Source organism: Amblyomma maculatum, chromosome 6 (genome assembly GCF_055883805.1).
Source record: "Amblyomma maculatum isolate TAMU_Amacu chromosome 6, ASM5588380v1, whole genome shotgun sequence".
Taxonomy (NCBI): domain Eukaryota; kingdom Metazoa; phylum Arthropoda; class Arachnida; order Ixodida; family Ixodidae; genus Amblyomma; species Amblyomma maculatum.
Window position 1 is genome coordinate 61,625,424 of NC_139349.1, and position 21,014 is coordinate 61,646,437.

Genomic DNA, 21,014 nt, shown 5'->3' on the forward strand with positions numbered 1-21,014 from the left:
GTGTGTGTGTGTGTTAGTGATCCTTCTATAATGTTTGACGATTGTGAGTTTTTGTTTCTGGGCGTGAGGCTATGACGAAGGCGAATTGATAGCCTACAGCACGTGGGCTTCGCTCAGTGTATATATGTCACTCTAGTAAAATTCACTTGTCAGCCTGCGAGCGTCCTGTCTTTTTTGTTGTCTGTGTTTTTTAGCGCAGCTGCCCTATTCATACGATTTACGATTCAATCTGTCGCCCATCCCCCTTTCTTCCCATTTTTTTTATGACATCAGCATGCCACTTCTCTCATTACGCGCCGAATATGTCGCCACAAACTGGCCCCAGTAAAGAGCGAGCCTGAGTTTAAAGCGGAGGCTTTCTCTGCTTAGCACAGCGAATGTTCCGAATAGTACAGAGCGGAAGCCCTCGCGCTTCAAGATATCATATGTGTATGTCATATATTGCATTCCATTTTAAAACCGTTACTCATGTATGACGTAAGTGGTATAGGTGCGGCCGTAACCTATGCCGTTCCTACCTTGCCCGAGCCTCACTCTACCTTTGTCACCTCCACATAAAAAGCGCTTTCCTATGTGAAGACATCATGCGAAAGCTCACGCCTCATATCAGAAATGGGATGACCACCCTGTATGGTTAGGCGTGCGTAGCAAATACATCGTGCAGCCTGCTTTGTCATGGTGTGTCAACGCCGCCGAACGCTTCGAAACGCCGCCATAGGATATTCTGCACTTGTCTGCGTAGGAGTATACGTATAGACGTGGTAATCGATAATGCGATTCCACAGGGCGGCTGTAGAACCCTCCGAGCACGATCACAATACACTGTATAATCGTACTAGTAAATGCACTAATATGTGAATGCTGCAAGAGTAGAACCCTGCCGCCGAGGTCGATACGTGCCCTTTTTGAAGTCAAAACAAAATTTAATCAACCAATTGTAAGTTGCGAAATGCAGCCGCGCCATGAAAACGTGTTACTGAGCGCCGATACGATTCAGTTTTGCTTTTAGTTTGGCGGGGTCGTAACACCACAGGAGCCAGCTGCGGCATCACAAGCGAAAAATATGATTCATTTAAAAGTGCAGTAATGTATTGTCTGCTCTGCTTTTAGCACTAGCTATGTGCTAACACTTATCAAGCTGCTGCTTAAAATTCGTCCCAGAATAAATAGGCCAATTTCAGGCGCTGTAAGACGAGCTGCTCCTCATTGGTTTAAGAGAAATTGTTGATTGGAAATGAGTGTCCGCGAAACGGAAATAATAGGGCAAGCGCAGTCTGCTCAGTTGCGCTGTAAGCACCCCGGACTAGTCATACGAGAACTCGTCGCAGAAGCGGTCCGACTGTAGTGCCTTTTCTATCGTAATCGAGGCAAAGATAAGTCCGGGCTACATGGCGCCGCCATCCCACCGCTACTACCTCTTGTGGCGTCGATTGTTAGGATTAAGTCAAGCTTTAGATAGTCCACGAAGAGTTAAGACGAAAGGAAGCACAAGACTCAAGCGATTTTAAAAGGAGATAAGCTTAAATAGTAGCTCGAACTGCGACAGGTACTGGTGAGCAGTAGCTTGAGCACGTCCCATCGCAGATAGTGCTTCAGCTGACTCGCAGCCGGAAAGCGACGACCCGACATGATTCAAGATTCACATTAAGGCCTGCTTGAGGTCCACTGCGTGTCGGCAGTCATGTATTCAAGCAGAGCGTCGTTCGTTCCAGCGCATATTTCATCAATGGCGAAATATGAACAAAACGAAATACTTTAGTCGAGTACTTGTGATTTACACTCGGTAAAAACAACCAGACAAAAGCTGAAAGTTCTTCCTTTCCATTCGTCCCCAGGCCTCCTGCAGCACACCCTCCCACCTTTCTTTTTCCAATGCTTAATCGGCACTCACAATGCAACCACTCTTCCTCTCCGGCGAAGGTGTGTTTCAGGCTAGTGAACGAAGGAGTATTAACCTGTAGAGATATAAAAGAAAGACGAAGAGTATTCCAGGGTGATCGGCGTACAGACGGGAAATCGAGATATTTATAGCCTTTATTCCAATGCACTTATAAACCGTGCTTTCTTTAGAGTGTTAACCTCACGTGCTTGAGTTGGTGTGAACGCCTTTTGTTGACGAATTAGTGGCAGGATATTACTGCTGTTTTATACAGGGTTAATGACTGTGTTTTTTTCTTCTTAGAGGAAGTCGATAGGTATGATGTTTTACACCGTCTGCCACGCTTATAGCTTCTGCTACATTATTGTCACACTTAATAATAATTACAACCTTTTAAATTTCTCTATACGCTGCGATCAGTGCAGCTGTGAACGACCGAAAATAGTGGACTAGAGTGTTGAGTGTCAGTGTCACAGATACGCGAGGAGCGTACGGTTAGTAAGAGAGCGAGAACTGGGCCGAGTATGTTACACGCGCACGCTTTCGTATTGTATGTGTCCAGTTTGTGCCGTATCGTAAATAATTACCTCGTTGGAAGCTGGATGCCGTTAGTAATTTCAATTTTCTGTGTGTGTGTGTGTGTGTGTGTGTGTGTGTGTGTGTGTGTGTGTGTGTGTGTGTGTGTGTGTGTGTGTGTGTGTGTGTGTGTGTGTGTGTGTGTGTGTGTGTGTGTGTGTGTGTGTGTGTGTGTGTGTGTGTTCGTGTGTGTGTGTGTTCGTGTGTGTGTGTTCGTGTGTGTGTGTTCGTGTGTGTGTGTTCGTGTGTGTGTGTTCGTGTGTGTGTGTTCGTGTGTGTGTGTTCGTGTGTGTGTGTTCGTGTGTGTGTGTTCGTGTGTGTGTGTTCGTGTGTGTGTGTTCGTGTGTGTGTGTTCGTGTGTGTGTGTTCGTGTGTGTGTGTTCGTGTGTGTGTGTTCGTGTGTGTGTGTTCGTGTGTGTTCGTGTGTGTGTGTGTGTTCGTGTGTGTGTGTGTGTTCGTGTGTGTGTGTGTGTGTGTGTGTGTGTGTGTGTGTGTGTGTGTGTGTGTGTGTGTGTGTGTGTGTGTGTGTGTGTGTGTGTGTGTGTGTGTGTGTGTGTGTGTGTGTGTGTGTGTGTGTGTGTGTGTGTGTGTGTGTGTGTGTGTGTGTGTGTGTGTGTGTGTGTGTGTGTGTGTGTGTGTGTGTGTGTGTGTGTGTGTGTGTGTGTGTGTGTGTGTGTGTGTGTGTGTGTGTGTGTGTGTGTGTGTGTGTGTGTGTGTGTGTGTGTGTGTGTGTGTGTGTGTGTGTGTGTGTGTGTGTGTGTGTGTGTGTGTGTGTGTGTGTGTGTGTGTGTGTGTGTGTGTGTGTGTGTGTGTGTGTGTGTGTGTGTGTGTGTGTGTGTGTGTGTGTGTGTGTGTGTGTGCGCGCGCGCGCAACGTATGCAAGGCCGTTTTCAGTACATGAAAATAAAACTGTTGGGGACGTTTTTATGGTTAGGTTTTTTTAGAATGTCTGTAAGGCATATCAGGCGCAGGCAAAGTGAAGTATCCCCAGGGCATATTTTGACGCAACGGCAAGAGGGGCACCATTTGCAGAAAATTCGGCGTCAGCAACCAAGTAATCAGCTTTAAAAATAATCAATCATTCGACAGAGCGGTCACCAGCGTTCCCCTGAGCTTTTTATGAGCAAAAAAAAAGTAGTTGGTCCTTTATACTTGTGTAATTACAAACATTAACGCGACATGCGCGTACCTGAGTCTCAATTGCGCCTGTCAACGGTCCAAAGCATGATTGATGGTTTTCAATAGCACAAGTGTTCGAATCTTTCAAGTGTCATAGCCTGTTGGCTTTAATGCTAAGTTGAGGTGTGTGAGTATCTAGTTTATCGCTGTGAAATGAATGCAAAATAATAAAAGCTCGTTGCGATTACATACAAATAAAATCGTACTTCAGCTAATGTCTCCGCACTCATTTTATACCGAAGATGCCAAACTACTCGAGCGTGTTCATAGAAAAGCTGTGTGGTTCATTTACGGGAAGTATAAAAAGGAAAATTCACCGAAAGCGTTAATGTTAGCAAACAATATTAAGCCACTGAAAACGCGCGTAGAGATTAGCCGTTACTTCATGAATATATTTCAGAAAAAATCAACATGTCTACTGCAGTTTGTGTTAAGTCGTCTAGCACCAGAAGAACCAGACATACTATGTAACACGCATTAACGGCATATTTGCTAACACGTATACTTACAGTTCCTCTGCAATAACAATAGAAAAATAGAATGCTGCTCCGGACAGCTATGTCGGTTTCAATTATTTTTATAATTAGCTGGAACGTCTTCTCGACTGATTATCACTTTCCTTTATTATTCGATGTTTTTTATGTTTGAAGTGTTTTTTTTTTTTATGCATATAGCTCTTTTTTGCTCGCTTCTGGCTTTGTACAGAGCCCCTCCTTTTTGGGCTAGTGTATTTGCTCGCAATATGAAAAAAATTAAATAAATAAAAAATATGTATAATTTACGTTTCCTGATTAAAAACAAGCCGACGGTAAAGCAATGAGTGTCAGTCGGAGTGGTTCCCCTTAACCTATTACGCAGCTAACTCACCAATGAATGAATTTACTTGACAAGTAACTTGAAGTTATCGTTAAATCCGGTACATACAATGTTTCCCTCTTCACAAAACTAGAGAGGCGAGAGCTCGTCTACCTTCCATTGCAACAAAAAAAAAAAGAGAGAAAAAAGAATGCAACTGTGGGGTCGTATAGCCAGTTACTCCAGGCCAAATGCAGCAATGATCCCGGCAAAAATAAATTATCCAGATATGCTGAGGATAGAGGTCCTTGAAAAGTTAAGGCCGCGACATATTCTCACAGTAGTCTTACACACACAAGCTACTTCAGCCTCGATGGCCGCTCCGTTCTCAGCGCCCTCTGCGTCGTCGTCGTAGTCAGGCCGACTAAGTCGCTTCGTCTTCTTTTGTTTGAGTGGCAGCACGCTCCCTAAAACAGTAATTTTATCACAGTGCAACCTTCAGCAAGGCTGGAGAGCAACCCCCATAAGCTTTAGAAATCTGGAGTGTGTGGCAGCATGACTTCACATACCGTCCTGCTTATCGAGGCACACAACTGGGCGCTTCTTCCGATTTCATCGGCATTCATAAAACATCTATGATGAATTTCATCGGCCTTCAGCCTTGCATTGGTAGGATAATTGGGTTATGGTGTTTAACGTCCTAAAGCGAGTCAGGCTATGAGAGACGCCGTATTGAAGGGCTCCGCAAATATCGACCACCTGGGGTTTTTTAACGTGCACTGACATCGCGCAGCACACGGATGCCTCTTCGTTTCTCCTCCTGAATCCCGCATTTTCTTTCAACCGCACCATTGTCTTTCAAGTGCATTCATTTCTGCATTATTTTGCTTTTTGTTTTCCCTTATTGCTCTATATTTAAATTTATTTAAGTTTTATAGTTTTAGTGCGCGTGCACAGTGTACCTCCGTTTATTATGCTTGTTTTAAAACAGCTGTAGCCCTCCTTATATAAGGTCCTCGGGCCTTATATAAGGTCCTCGGGCCTTTAATTGTATACTAAGTGAAATGGAAGTTAACGCTTATTTCTAATCATCATTTACTACCGACCATTTCAAAGCAATTTCTAAACTCGTAATAATATTCAGTTAAAGACATTCGTGTTTCTAAACGAAGTATTAATAATTTGATCATATGTTTGAGCTCTGGAAACTATTGCGGATCCGATGACATATGCAATTTATACGTGTGATACTTTTTTTATTTTAGGATTACTACGTACTTAGCCGCTATTTTTCATAAATTTCTCTTAACTGACACGAAATCACACGTTATAAAAGTTTGCAAATATCATCCCACGCGCAAATGTGGTAACATGGTGTTATCGCTAATTATATGCCTGCTTCTCTGACGCGCTATTTAGGTTAATAGAGCATATATATTTCAACCATATCATAGTTGTCGTGGCGTCCAGCAATGTCATGAGCAACCTCAGCACAGCTTTCATCGGGGACATGGCAGAAGCATCATACTATTAGCAGAATTCCCTCGTGACATCCTTCTCTGAATACTTGTGGAAACGTTGACGGCACATTTTATAGACTATTTGAAGTTATCGACCCTGTCTCGAACCATAAATTTTTGGAAAAGTAAAACTGTGCATAAAAAACCAGTACTCGTTAAGATAGCTAGTTTTGTTTTTCAACGCTCACAATATGCGCATTTTAAGTCGACTAAATTATCGGTCACTGACGCTGCATCAGGCATCCCGCATAGTTTCCTTTCGGGTAAGCTTCTTTCTTGTTATACTTTTACACTAATACTTCATTTATTAAAGATATGTCTTTACACTGACCATTGTGTTCTTCATGACACAATTAATCGGATCTCAGTCATTAACTCCCTAGTCTTTCTCAAACTTCTGCAAGTGGTGCGGTACGCTGCAAATCGTCATTAATTTACCCATACCTTTTTTAACGCTACTGTTCGTCCATACCTCAACGCAATTCCTCGTTGACATATTCGTTCCAAGACTATTATTTGAAAATAGCTCCACAATACGAATAGATCAGTCTCAACTTCATGCAGGATGTGCCATGATCTGAACACACCGATTTTATTTTAATGCATCTGAGCAGAACCTCGGATGCGGTGGTCATTTCATGTAGCTCCAATGGATACCAAGTTATTTATGCACAAACCCGCTTCCTGTTCAGGTCCCTGAACACTGCTGTGTCGTTCAGGATACCCGTAAGCTTGTGGGCGTAAATAATTTCGATTCGGCAATAATAAACTTTGCTTCAGTGCAGGATACCTGTAGGCTTGTGGACGTAAATAATTTCGATGCGGCAATAATAAACTTTGCTTCAGTGCAGGATATCTGTAGGCTTGTGGACGTAAATAATTTCGATTCGGCAATAATAAACTTTGCTTCAGTGCAGGATACCTGTAGGCTTGTGGACGTAAATAATTTCGATTCAGCAATAAGAAACTTTCCTTACGTCCTTTTTACGCATTAATTATCTTTCGCTGATAATAGTCATCATCATCATCATCATCAGCCTGATTATACCCACTGCAGGGCGAAGGCCTCTCCCATATTTCTCCACTTAACCCGGTTCTGTGCTAGCTGCATCCACTTGACCCCTGCGAACTTCTTAATCTCATCCGCCCACCTAACTTTCTGCCGCCCCCTGCTACGCTTTCCTTCCCTTGGAATCCAGTTTGTTACCCTCAGCGACCATCGGTTATCCTCTCTTCGCACTACATGTCCTGCCCATGTCCATTTCTTCTTCTTAATTTCCACTAGAATGTCGGTAACTTGAGTTATTTCTCTGACCCACTCTGCACGCTTTCTATCTCTTAATGTTACCCCTACCATTTTTCGTTCCATAGCCCTCTGGGTTGTCCTCAACTTAAGTAGAACTTTCTTGGTTAGCCTCCACGTTTCAGCCCCATAGGTAAGTACATCTGATATTAGTCACTTAGCATTAATGCCATTAAGAAGCTACAGCAACCATTTCTCCTTCTAGTCCTTATAGTAATTTCTTCAAAAATCATTTCTCCGCGCATTATAAAAACTTATGGGATGACGCTTTAGCTCTGCCTATACGGTTGTTACGTCACAGCATAGGTCACCACCCGACGTTATGAAGCCCCGATTTAACCAAGCTGTATACGCATACATGCATGATGTAGTGGTAACGTGTCCGACTCAGAGCAAGCGCACTGGCAGTCTGATTTTGATATTATTATGGCGTAAACTCTTCTCTAAAGACGGGGTCGCGCTAGACGCGACGTGCGAAGTGAAATCTTGGTCGTGTTCACCCGCGCCACTTTCACTTCTGCCACCAACAGCAGCCTGCCCTTGTACTACGTCTTCTTCGTTCCTCCGTCGCAATGTGTGTGTGTGTGTGTGTGTGTGTGTGTGTGTGTGTGTGTGTGTGTGTGTGTGTGTGTGTGTGTGTGTGTGTGTGTGTGTGTGTGTGTGTGTGTGTGTGTGTGTGCGTGTGCGTGTGCGTGTGCGTGCGCGTGCGCGTGCGCGTGCGCGTGTGTGTGTGTGTGTGTGTGTGTGTGTGTGTGTGTGTGTGTGTGTGTGTGTGTGTGTGTGTGTGTGTGTGTGTGTGTGTGTGTGTGGAGGCACATACGCAACGGCAACTGGATCCCCTACCATGTGACCAAGAGAAGTTAAAAGCAAATATAATTATTACAAATGGGGCAAGTCCTGCCTTAAACAATAATTTTAACTGTATTCACTTTTGCGAGTGAAATTATCTGTCTTTCTGGTTTTTTTTAATATAAAAAGTATCTTGTTTGTAAACAATTTCCCTTTATAACCCCCACACATACATTTCATCTCTCATTTATGCGCCCGACAAAAGATTTCAGAAATCTTTTAGCCTCTAGCAATGCTTTCACGTTGCACTGGCTGTGTGGGGCATATCCCTGTCCATTCTTCTATCCTCTGCGAACCTTGATTCCCTGCGACTGGCCTCTTATCGTAGTAATCAAAAACTGGAATCTCAGACACCATTCCGCTTCCGCCGCCTTCGTGTTCCTTTCAATCACTGCATCATACGGCGAACCAGCGTGGTCATTGACGCCTCGCGTGATGTCGCACATTGTTTCGAGACTACCGAACGTACAACGGCGGCTGCAGGTACATGATAACCGTCGGCGCGCCGCTTTTAAAGGTTAACATTGACGCGCGCGCTCTTTTGCCGCGTGCTAGCTGTTAATTATATACGCTAATTGACTTAACAGCAAGGCGCTGTCTTTTGTAATAGTAGAATGTTTGTGTTATGGTTCAGCCGAGCCAAAAAGTTTGAAAATACATTTTCCCGATCACTTCAAATTTGTTCCCGTGACACTTTCCTCAAAATAAAAAATCATCAAGCATAGCACGTAAGTATATTCCACTACCCTACGCACAACGTGGACAATTGCGCCTAATATGAGCGGCAACTCACCGCGTTGACTACGAGTAATTGTTTCAACTTCATAACGCTGTTATGTGGTGCACAACAACTATGCGGGAACCCTGCATGGAATACCATCCTTTCAGCCCCGCGGAGCTCGGACTTACTCGTGGCCGCATATCATACATGCTGCAAGTATCAACCTATGCACGCAAGGCATATAGGATCGATGCCTGTCACTTTCAGGTCTAAGAAAGGGAAATTGACATTCAGCGTGTAGTCAGCAGCTTCGGGAACATTTTAATGCACAGTACAAACCACTACGAGCATTGCACTTGTCTTTTCCTCGAAGCCATTTGGTTAGAATTCATTATTGCTTTTGTAATCATTTCGAAACATAGAAGCGAAGAGTCTTTGTCTTATGTGACTCCAATATATACTTTCTTCCAGATCTTCTCCCTGATCACAAGGCCCCGCTTATTGTGCTCATATCAGTTCACCAGCAATCTATCGCTGGCCGTGCATGTATCTTCGCCTGCAACTTTTAAAGAAACTTCAACGTCATCGAAAACACGCAAGCAAGTACCTCAAACCTCAAGCAAAGCCGAATGAACGGTAACAGTTTGTTTTATTTCTATTTTCTATTTGCTTGCTATGATCAACACATTAAATTCTATTGTCAAATGATAACCACGTCCATGGACTACTGACAGAATGGCCGGTGCGCATCATTATAATAGCTCTAACAACACCTGAGAGATATTACGGCATAGTTCCGCCTCATAGCTACGCTCAAATATTAAGTTTGCATGAGAACACAGTATTGCAACTCTTGCTACAATTTAGAGCACCTATAAATCGTTTGTAACTCATGGGTTTGACATACGGCATCTCAGGTCATGAACCTTAACCCTGTTTAAAGGCCCTTTTCAGTCTCTTTCGCTGTGTCGATCATAATCATACCCCTGCCGTCATCTCGGTGCTCCGCCGGCCAAGCCTGAAACTTCTTGAACTCCTAACTGCAGAACCTACGGGAGACATCGTTTACGGGATAGTGCGATGTGTTGTGCGTGCGCACCATATAGCAAAGTATACTGCAAGGTTAGTGTCATGCTATCATCGGCAATATTCTCAGTTCAATGAAAGGTATACGCAGGATAGAAGCCTACAATAGTGGGACTAAATTCATGCGGCTTAAAGCATAAGCTGGTTAGAGCGATGCCAGCTTCTATTGCGCTGCAGCCACCAGGATAACATGGTACCACCTCGGACGCAACTATGTCGACGACCCAAATTAAAAGATTTCGCGCCCCGGTGATGTCAGGATATGCCCACAAGTATTCCGATCGAAAGAGTTAACACCACCCATGAGGTCATTAACAATGGTGGCTGTGAAGAGACATGAAGAAGGGTAATTAGGCACATTGTCGTCAGGTGCACGCCAAAGAGCATATCTGGATGTTTATTGAGGTCGAAACAGCAGAATAAGCGGGCTTATTAATAAGCAGAGGAGTCAATTATGAACGTTGGATAAGGTTGGGCTGCGCCAAAACATTAGGCAGCTGCGCATAAAGCATGCCACATGTGCAAAGGTGCGCTACGCGTGGCGCGGAGCATTCCGTGGAAAACACCAAGACTGGCGGAAGAGACCAGAAGATGCTGCCCGAGAAGAGGCGGGTCCACATAGTTAATAGCTCCATGTGCCTGAGTAGACAGAGACATGGAATAAACCGATCACAGGAGCCCTACCTTGAAGGTATGGTGACCTACAAGGTGTGGGGCGAGAACGACACGGGAGCAGCTAAGCCCCGTACCTAAAATACAGGACACATCTGCTCCAGCATATGAACGGTTCGCTTAAATTGCTTTCAGGTGTGGGCGCTTATATAAACACGAAAAATGTGAAAAACTTCTCGACAGCACGAGCAAACAATCCGTGCAGTTTGTACTCGCAACTCCAAAGGCGTTCGTGTGGGAGTTTCAAGACAAGAAACAAAAGTGCATAATTTAAAAGAATTGCATTCAGTCAGAAACCAGGTACGCAGCTCCTGGCGAGCTTTAACGCCCGAGATTCTCAGCGAGAAAACAAAACATACTCAGAATGAGGCCGGAGTGTAACTGTATATGGCCGCCAGCACGGCTCGTCACTTTCCATGAGCTGGACTAGTGGACGGAGCTTCTGGGCCGCCCGAGAAGAAGCGAATGTGGGACTCAAGGCAGCAGATAGACTGGGATAGTCCAGGACTATCTGAGGATGAAAACCGAATGTGCCTTGTAATAAAAGGAGGGCAAATGCTCCACCTGCAAGGTGGAGCATCTGCCCTCCTGGATGGTGGAGCATCTGCCCTCCTGGATCCATGACTCAAAGGTGGTATAGGCGCTTGCAGAGTGACGCGAAGCTCCTGGTGATTAAAAGTATCATATACTTTTTAAAAATTATGCCGGTTTGGAAGACGTAAATCACAGTTATAAACTTTCATGACTATACTGTCTTACACAAGTGTTAATCCTCGATCGCTTCATCATGATTTCCTGCAGTCCTCGCCCTCCTTAATTCCTCGTGTCGCCTACGCACAGGAAGTTAAACTCATTTCGTATCACCCTTCTCCATTTGCAAAGTCGTTCATTACAAGCAGTATACTTCAGCAAAACAATGCATTAGCCGACATAGTCATTCCACGAAATGTATCGTAATTTACTTTCATAAAGACCGGTTCACACTCCGGAAATATTTGGTCGACTCTGTCTGGCGACAGCGTGTTCGCGTAATGTCAGCTATAGTGCTCTATATGTCAGCTACCCTGTCACACTGCTTCGACACGAAATGTCCGGAAGTACGTCTCTGTAGCCCGGCTACACGGAACGGAAAGGTCTGCAGGAATCCTTGGCGAACTCTTTGTCACACTGAAAAAACAACTTCGGCGACGCTCCTCTGCTGCCTCTCTAGTGTAGCCGCGGGCGACTAGGGAGTCCGGCGCACAAAAGAGGAGGAGAGCCACGACGGCCCCCGCAAGGAGGGTCTTGCGCACAAGAAAGGGCCGGAGATAAGACGGGAACCAGGGCGGCTACACCACAGCTGGTTTCAATTGCGGCCCACTACCCGACTGCATTCAAGATTTAATGTTTGGAGACTTATGCACTGCTAGCATCCGCCCTCTTGTGTAGCTTGTAGCGCATGTCTCCAAACATGATCAACCAACCGGTGGCCCTTGTGTTAGCAATGTTAGCTTAGTGAAGCTCACTCGCCCTTCCTCCTCATACTGGCTACCTGCATGAGAAAGAAGGGTTTGGAGCTCCAGCTGCGTCTGCCACGAAACTTAAGTACCAAGTCAATTTCCTAAAACGTTCTCCAGCTCCATAACCCAGCTCACATCCAGAAAAATGTTTCTTTATACTTTTATTGGTTTGGTTGACTTTTGGTTCCTTTCATAGGTAGCTCCTTAGCAGACACTAATTTCCCCGCCCTTGTCACTATGGGTGCCTGCAGGACAACTCGGATGAACTGTGCCTCGTAGTAGCTCTAAAATGACGGCTCACACCAGCTGCTCTTAAGGAAGTTGCCCGGACTTCAGGCTTCCATTCAACGGTGCGATTAATAACGATTCCTTTTTAGGCAGATGCACTGTGTGGGCCGGAAAAAGAAATAACCAGTGACTCCACTTTGCGGTAGTGTGACTAAAAATGTGGAAGATGTGGCAAATGGCATTCCTAGCCGGTCGCTTCGTTGCCATAAGTATCAAGGCTACGAGACACCTCCACTTTCTTAGCGCCAGGATTTGATGATTACCAATTACCGCTTACAAGCACCCTTTCCCTTCCATCGTTTGACAAGACGCCCATCGTAGTTTGCGTGTCAAGGCAATTTGATAGGAAGCAGCCCTAAAGACGAGGGTAAAGGCGACGGCACGCCGGTAGAAAGACACGGTGCGACTCCTCTCGGGGGTAATAGCCAATACACTGTTGGGTAAATGAAGGTGTAATTTGTTTCTAATTTGCCTTTAGCGCGACCTTGGGTTTGAGGCTGTGCAGAGTGGCGACAAATCACACATTAAGTTATTGGTTGATTGATTATTGTATGGGACAGGCTACAGAATTTCTTCGTCTTCGCTTCTTCTCTAACCAAGACTTCAAACAGAAAGAACGTGAGATTATAGCAAAGCTCCACACATAGCGTGAACCGCGCCAATACCTAGGTTATAATCGAACGCATACGTCAATGACCAAGGACCTGTAAAGTCTGTTGTCTCGGTGAATTCAGTTTTATTGTGTGCAGTTTACTCTTCTGTATGTTGTAAGCATATATCTTCTGCCATCATCTACAAGTTTGCCTCTTCTACCTTCATCTACAATGAACTCTGTAATTGGAAGGGCTCGTAAACCTTTCAAAAACAAAGATACAACTTAGCTGAGCAGAGCCTTTGTTTGACGCACGTCCACAGGGGATGGGAAGCAAGGAAGCAGTTAATCAACCAGCGAACAAAGCGTTCTGCTTTAAAAACACTCGTGAACGTTTCTCGATCCTAGAGAACACGAACAAGCCGCGCTTAGCTCGAGAAACATTGAAGAGACAAGACACGTGCAAAGGTGCGATGCACCACAGCGCACTTTAGATGAGTTCACGTAGCGCCGAATTCTTTGGAAGGCATTAACTCGCGGCGACAGTGAAGCATTTCGACAAGTGCGGCAGACCGAATATCTTTCCTGCTGTCACGAGTCTACAAAATTTATTATGTGCGTGCGCTCGCGAGCTATCTGCTCGCGGGTTGACTGTTCCTTCGCTTTTACTGCAAATTCCTTCGCTTTCACTGTAATACAATTGGCGTATTGTCTATGCAACTAAGCACTTTTTTATGCTAACCGTTACCAGGATCGTAAAAACATAACAAAACAGGCATTGCCACTCCAGCATGGTGACTAAACGCTTCCACTTTAGATAATACCGTATCACACAGATGAAACATCGTTGTGGCTCCGGAAGTGCTAAAACAAAACGCAAAATTGCTCCAGTTGTAATAACAGCATTCATTAACGTTCATTGAAGGGTGCCCCTGACCTACCTTATCAGTACTGAGAGGAAGAAAACTTGGCGCAGTTGCTGTTATTTTTGTAGGTGGTGGCGCCTAGGTACACACATTTCTCCTGCTCTTTTACGCAAATAGTTAAGAACTAGCATGTACAAGTGGACAAGTTCCCCCAAGAGTAATGCTGCGACTTTGGAATTCAGGGTCTTCGTAAAGTTCAAAACACCGTAAGGAATGCAATGAAACACATAGCGCCATCACCACCAAAGAATTAATTAAGAGAAGCGGGAGACTGACCTATCAATCCCCAGCCTGGATCATCATTAATAAAACGACTAGCGCATTTAACACAGACACAGACATAGAAGAAGACAGGACGAGTGCTAAACATCTTACTTACAAAAAAGCTACATAAAAGCACTCTTGTGGCGCATGCGCACGCTATGTCAAATCCAAAAAGCAAGAAACTAATCAAAATGTGGCAAACTGATCTTTAGGTACACTTTTTTCTTTTCTGGACAAGGTGATTGAAGGCGCACTGACACATCACCTTCCCTGCTAATGTGATATGTTTCACATATCTCACGCCATAACCTTGTGCCTCCCCTACCAAGCACACACGTGGCATCAAACGCCGGCACGCACTCGCAACGCTTACAATGAGTGGCCAAATGGCCTCCTGCCGCCAATGAATCCACCAGCGTACACTTCTCTCGTAGTCGATCATTTAGGCAGCGACTGCCCCACGTAGCATCTACCGCAGGAGAGAGGTATGCGGTAAACGACGTCCGTGTTAAATACGGTAGCCTTTTTATTAATGATGACACAACAACTAGCCCAGGTTTCTGCCTTGGACTGGATTATCAGCTTTGCCTGGTCGACCAGACTCGGAGGACAGCTGAGTTCACGGCTTCCTGGACTGAGGAGTCTGCCTATGTAGGGCAAATATTTCTCGCCTTCTACAAATGAAAGGTTCTCTCTCGCTCTGTTATATAAAAAAATTCTTGCCCATCAATAATGGCTTCATTATTTTAAAAAAATTGTTGAAGTTGAAGGTTTGTTGCCGGCGAACGAAAGGATAGGGCATAATTTCAAACTTGCAGCAGCTTGTTTCCATCTGTAAATGCTGCGAGTTGGGAACTCGAACATCGTTTGGCAGAAGGTGACCACGGCACGTCTATTAATTTCCTTAATCTTCTGTTACTGCAATGCAAGTGAAGACTAGTAAAGCACAGTAATAGTCGTACCCTTTCTTAGAAAATTCATCAAAACTGTTCAGCAATGGTACCAAAAAGAATGTTAGCATGGCTATCTTCCGAGTGCTGAACGAGTACTTCCGTCGCATCAACTGGACTTAAGTATTTGAAGGGCCTAGTTTTCGTCCTGTGTGATCAGCCTGATGAAAAGGTTCTCTTAGCTTTCATGCCCAATCGTCAAAATGTCATCGATACTTCCACTCGTACCTGTTCCTGAAACGGTGATCATAACCAATGAAACCAGCAAGCGGATACCTCATACACGGTCACATGGTCTTGAACAGATATTTTCATGGATCCTACCCTAATCTTCAGGTAGAACGAAAGGAAGAAGATGGTTTGCACGGTATAAAAAAGAAGAACCGAACAAGGGTAAATAGGGTACACCTCAGGTCGCAGATGAGCCAACGTTTCGACAAGTGGACTTGTCTTCGTCTGGGCATAGCGATCATCACTGGCAGGGGTTTAAATACGCTTTTGCTTCCGAAGAAGAAAAGCTGGGGAGGGGAAAGTGGGTGCGAAAGAGTAGGGAGGAGAGGATGGGTGAGAAGAAAGAAAGTGACCCATTTTCTTCTTACCCATCCTCTCCTCCCTACTCTTTCGCACCCACTTTCCCCTCCCCAGCTTTTCTTCGGAAGCAAAAGCGTATTTAAACCCCTGCCAGTGAGGATCGCTATGCCCAGACGAAGACAAGTCCACTTGTCGAAACGTTGGCTCATCTGCGACCTGAGGTGTACCCTATTTACCCTTGTTCGGTTCTTCTTTTTTATACCCTAATCTTGACATTTTGAGCTGCGACTAGATTGCTTGCGCAGCGGTTTTTTAAAATGGGGCCTCCACTTGCTGAATAATGTGGTCAGCGATAATGTGCGGCACTGCCCTGTAAATTAACCCGCTTCCATAGATGTCCAACCACATTTTAATTCTCCATATTTCTTCCTGAATATATATTATAATGGGAAATCCTCCCCTTCTGCAGAACATTCTTTTCTGTTTTAGTGGATTGCTGCTCATCTGGCCCATATCAGAGTAGAAAGTCAGTTATTGTGGTTTTCTCTGATATTTCAGTGTATCTAGATCTTTAGCGCCCAGCTCAGGTTTTAGTTCTGAGGAATGCTGTTGTCAAGGTCCCTTATTGAAATATCGCACGCCAAAGGAGACGTTCGATGAGACGACAAAGGTTTATGGGGGCTCCTCAGAAAAATATGTTGGCTCTAATTTGCGCGATTGAGTCGGTCAGGTGCGAAAACGATATTGTATAAGTACACGCATATCTCGAAGCCTTTTTCAAGCGAAAGTAGCTATTTGATCGAATCAATAACGCAGCTGTGATAACTTCGCACACACGCGCACTTAATTTCATGGCGACTGCAGCTCAGAAATGTTACAAAAACATCCTGCACAAAATGGCGCCCTTTCCAGCCGTTAAGCGGAATACTTAACGGCTGGCTGCACCGAAACAGTAGACTGATTCGGCGCAATGTTTGCAGGCCGATAAGGAGCTGTTGTATGCTTCAGTCTACTGCACAAGAAGCTTCTTCGGTTCATTAATTTTGTGAACAGACTTGATTTGCGCCTGAGACAAAAAAAATATAGGATGGGGTAAGGGAAGGATTGGTCGATTGCGTAGTTCGACACACCACTGGCTTATTCCACTGGTCGAGTTCTTTCACCCAAGAATAAGAGCGAGGTGTTGCTTGCACAGCTTTTTCCGTTTGTTCGGCGCTAAAGGGTTGCGGGAAATCTGCAAAAACTCCAAATCTTCACTCAGGCTTCTCGTGATTTCAACAACCCTTTAGACATTGCGAGAGCTGATCATTCCGGATTTCATGTCATCTCCTTGACTGCTCGTGAATTTCTGAAGCGAGCAGGCTGCTTGAATTTTCAGCATTTTTTAAGTATAAATTCCGTCGTTCGTGAAACCTATGTCAGCAGTTCATGGGAAAGTAGCAGAGTAGCAGATAACAGCCAGCCTTCGTAGCGCTTAGCTAAAACCAGCTACGACGACGAATATAGGGATAGGAGTGAGCTTGCAGATAACAACCTTCGTAGCGTTTAGCTAAAACCAGCTACGACAACGAATATAGGGAAGGGAGTAAGCTTGCAAATGAAAAAGAACGACAGGAAAAATTTTACATGTGCTGGCTGTAGCGTCGGTGTCAGTGCGTTTACTCATTTTTCTGCATACATATCCAATATTTCTATGCATTTTCTTTTGTCAATAGACCAAATGAATCTATTAGGTACATCACCAAGATTCGTACCGTTAATAGCTTTAATAAAAGACGCCAATGCACATTTTGTTTTCTTGTATAATCCTCACCTCGGCACTAAAGACTTCATTGCTCCAGGCACGTGCACATCGCATTCCGAGCATATCTAGAGCAAGTTTCAGTGTCACGTTAAGCCTCTTGAGCGATAAATCCGGAATCCGGGTAGGCGTTTTGAGTGACACACGTACGCCTCTGCAGGCATGCGCATAAGGCATACAACTACCCCCTGCTATATTCGGTGGTAGTTGGCATGCGACATACACGACCATTGAGTTGCCGGTGGGTTCTGTGAGGTTACGAGACCATATGACATTGATTTGACATGAGTTGCCTACTCAGGTAAAGTCTGCGAGCTGCAAAGGCAGAATTAGAATCAGCCCGGGACCGTTCGGTATCGAGTTACATACGCTTTTCTATGTCGTGCAAATATACACGACTTAAACCGAGCCGTGCACATTCGCAAGGCTTGATTTAAGCTGTGCTGAAACATAAGCGGTCTACAATATAATTTTTCAGCATAAAAATGCACCATCATCAGCCGGACTACACCCACTGCAGAGAGAAAGGCCCCACCTACATTCCTCCAATTAGCCTGGTCTTGGGCTTCTTAGCACCGTCCGTTGAGTCACTTATCTGACTGCCACCGTGGTCAATTTCACCGCAGCCGCTAGGGACTGAGGGCTGGGGTGGTTTGTTTTGGTTTGTACGAACACCACTCCGTCTCTCCTCTATCCAAACGCAGCCGCCGGTGATCAGGGTCGGACCAGGGTACTCACACCCGGTAATCGGTGCATCTTGACCATTGCGCAACCGCGGCGGGGCTATAATGCAATATTCATAAGAAGGTTGCGGCCAATTACTGCACCACGGTGGCCAAATCCTGTTCTGGTGAAAGAGCGCGTTTCCGTAAGTGTTCACCAAGATGAGGTCGCACCCCAGAGCAGTTTATACAAGCGACTCGCTCATTTTATTTTTTATTGTTATTCGGCGGAGAATTGAAAGGAACTGGGATTCGAACCATGGTCTTTTTTTTCACGTGAGGCGAATGTTCTACCTCTACGCCAGTGCTGCCTCTATAGGCGTGTGAGCACAAATTAAGCTATTTGTGATTAAGCGACAGTCACATCGCGTGAACGCAAACGAGGATACGCGAGACAAACCACACATGGGAGCCGTTAATTCTGTCCTGTCATATCGTTAAAGGGGTAGGCAAATAGTCCCACAAGTTTTGCTGAAGATTCCATGTGGAAACGGGGAAGGAGTAACAAGGCACAGGTAGTAATAAAGAGAAACTCTGTTTGCTTTTCGTTTCATCTAATGCATAACGTTACGTCGGAGTGTGAAAGGCACGATTTTATAGCGCTGCGAGCATTTACCAATTGCTCGCTGTTCTTATAACACGCTTGCTCAGCCACGTATCCTGGATTTTCGTCTGATAAAGAACATGAGGTGATTGCTTATGTCGATTGGGGAGGCTCTAAACAGCACTGCTGAAGTAAATGGTATGGGCGTCTGTATTCTCCGCACGGCTCCTAATTATTACGCCCACCACTATTATACATCGTATCGACACCATCACAACGCGAGATAGTAACGCCTACCAGTTAGTTACACCCCGCATCGAAGTGTTCATTTGTTCCGAGTGAACCGAGCAGACTTGTTACTGAATTGCTATTTGCACTTGCAATGCAGACAACTTTTCAATCCAGAACTTTTATCATGGAGCACACAGCCGCGTTCATGTGAAACAGTGGCAGTTCATGCGAAACAATAATGCCGTTTACATAAACTTACAGTGGCATTACTTTGGTAATTAACGCGCGATTAGGCACACTGAAAATTTCCACAGAGACAAGCATGCTTTGCTTCGTCTGGCTCTTTTGCGCTGAATAATGTATGATAAAAATTATGCGCAGTAAATGGAAGGCAGAGAGCCTAGCACATGCACGGCTGTACACTGATCAGTGCAGAAAGCGAAAAAAAAATTGCAGTAGCAGTATTGGGCATATTCTATGGAAAACTCTCAGTAAAGAAATAAAACGCAGAATAACATAAGCAAGAAAGATGAACAAGGACCGAAATAGGCTCAACACTTGTAAAAGGATCAAGAACCAGGCGCGACATTCGGGGCCACAGGTGCTTAGTATTACAGTGCAGCTGTACAAATGCGTTATTCGGAATATTTCTTATGATTTCTGGACGCCGTAAAGGAAATGAAAAAGCAGCGGAGAATAAATAGCGGCAAAGTATGCAGCACCGTGATAAGTCTTCCGTGAATAAAGAGGTTGGAATTGCGAACTGTAGCATTTAGACACCTTCAGACATATGTATTATTTCACCTCCCTGCTCAAAACTATGTAGGTAGAATTTTACGATAGAATTCGCTTCACTAAAAATCCACCTAAGGGTTTAAATATCCATGGTTTCAAGCGCCAACAGCAGCTGGTCCTATGGCTGAGCAGGCATTGGCCAGTCAGGTAGAAGGAGAGGTGTTAGGGCGGTTTGCTGCTCCTATGCGATCAACTGTATTATATGCTTGAGCGTTGTGTCCGGTAGGGGCCAGTCATCTGTAAGCAGCTACCTCGTTCGTAGCTGGCGCTACGCTTGCCAAAAAACCATAACAGTTTAAGGCACAACGCTCACAAAAAAGAACATTCATGCTCCAACGTCATACGAGCAAATAACTGTGGTTTAGCTTGTGATTAAACCTAGAATTACGCGAGAGCAATCTGTATGGCTACGCTTAGGTTCCACTTGAAAGTAAAGACATGGCGTTTGCCCATAGTAATTTACGTTACGGTTTCAACTTCATTAATGCTATAGGGGGCACTTTTGACCATAAAGTGCGATGAGGCGAAAGACTTTCGCGCGACTGCCTGAAGCCCTCCACTACAGCACCTCTTTCTCTCTGTTTTCACTCCCACCTTCGCGATGACGCGATAGCGTAAGCTACCAGCCAACATTTAAAACTCCGCTTTTACCGAGCCGTATGAACGTGCCTGCGTGGCCTAAGGATAACGTGAACGCAAGGGTTTTGGCAGGCTAATACTGACATCACTCTCCCATATGAAAGGAGAGACCCGAGTTGGCAGCTCCTGCCAAACGTAATGTCAGGAAGCCGTACGTCCAGTTAGTGCTCGGCATTGTCAGTGGCCAGCTACCGCCTCCCACTACTTCTTTATTCGCTCTTCGGACAGGCACGGCGAAATGATGACACTGTGGCCAATGTAGCTATCGCTACAAAAAAAAAAAAAACATTCTGATCGACATCACGCCGTAGGACAAACAAAGGCACAGAAGAAATGCAGAGCCAAGGACGATTTTGCACTGACAACTGAATTGTACTAGAACGGCACACCCTCTCTGCTAACTTCAGCTACCTGCACAAAACTTCTTTCTTATGTTTCTGCAGGTAGATGAAGAGAAGAGAGAAGGTGTGTGGGTCTAAAATAATTCACTTTTAAGTGCAACACTGTTTTTTTTCTGGGTAGTTGTTTCTTCTGTGTCGTCGTCTGTTCAGCGGCGTATTTTATCATGCTTGACCAACTAGCTCAACTATCCGCGTTATTATTGCACATCGATCACATTTAATACAGGATTCACGATAAATGCCACAGCTGG

General features: G+C 44.9%; 1 protein-coding gene across 1 annotated transcript in view; it reads left to right on the top strand.

The window, feature by feature from the left end:
- Window positions 1-21,014, top strand: part of LOC146185857 (facilitated trehalose transporter Tret1-like) — a 40,480-nt gene that overhangs the window by 3,324 nt on the left and 16,142 nt on the right. Inside the window, exon 2 of the mRNA XM_084606772.1 lies at window positions 9,294-9,458. Within this exon, the coding sequence (XP_084462898.1) occupies window positions 9,452-9,458 (7 nt within the window). The 5' untranslated portion in view covers window positions 9,294-9,451. The remainder of the gene's footprint in view (window positions 1-9,293; window positions 9,459-21,014) is intronic.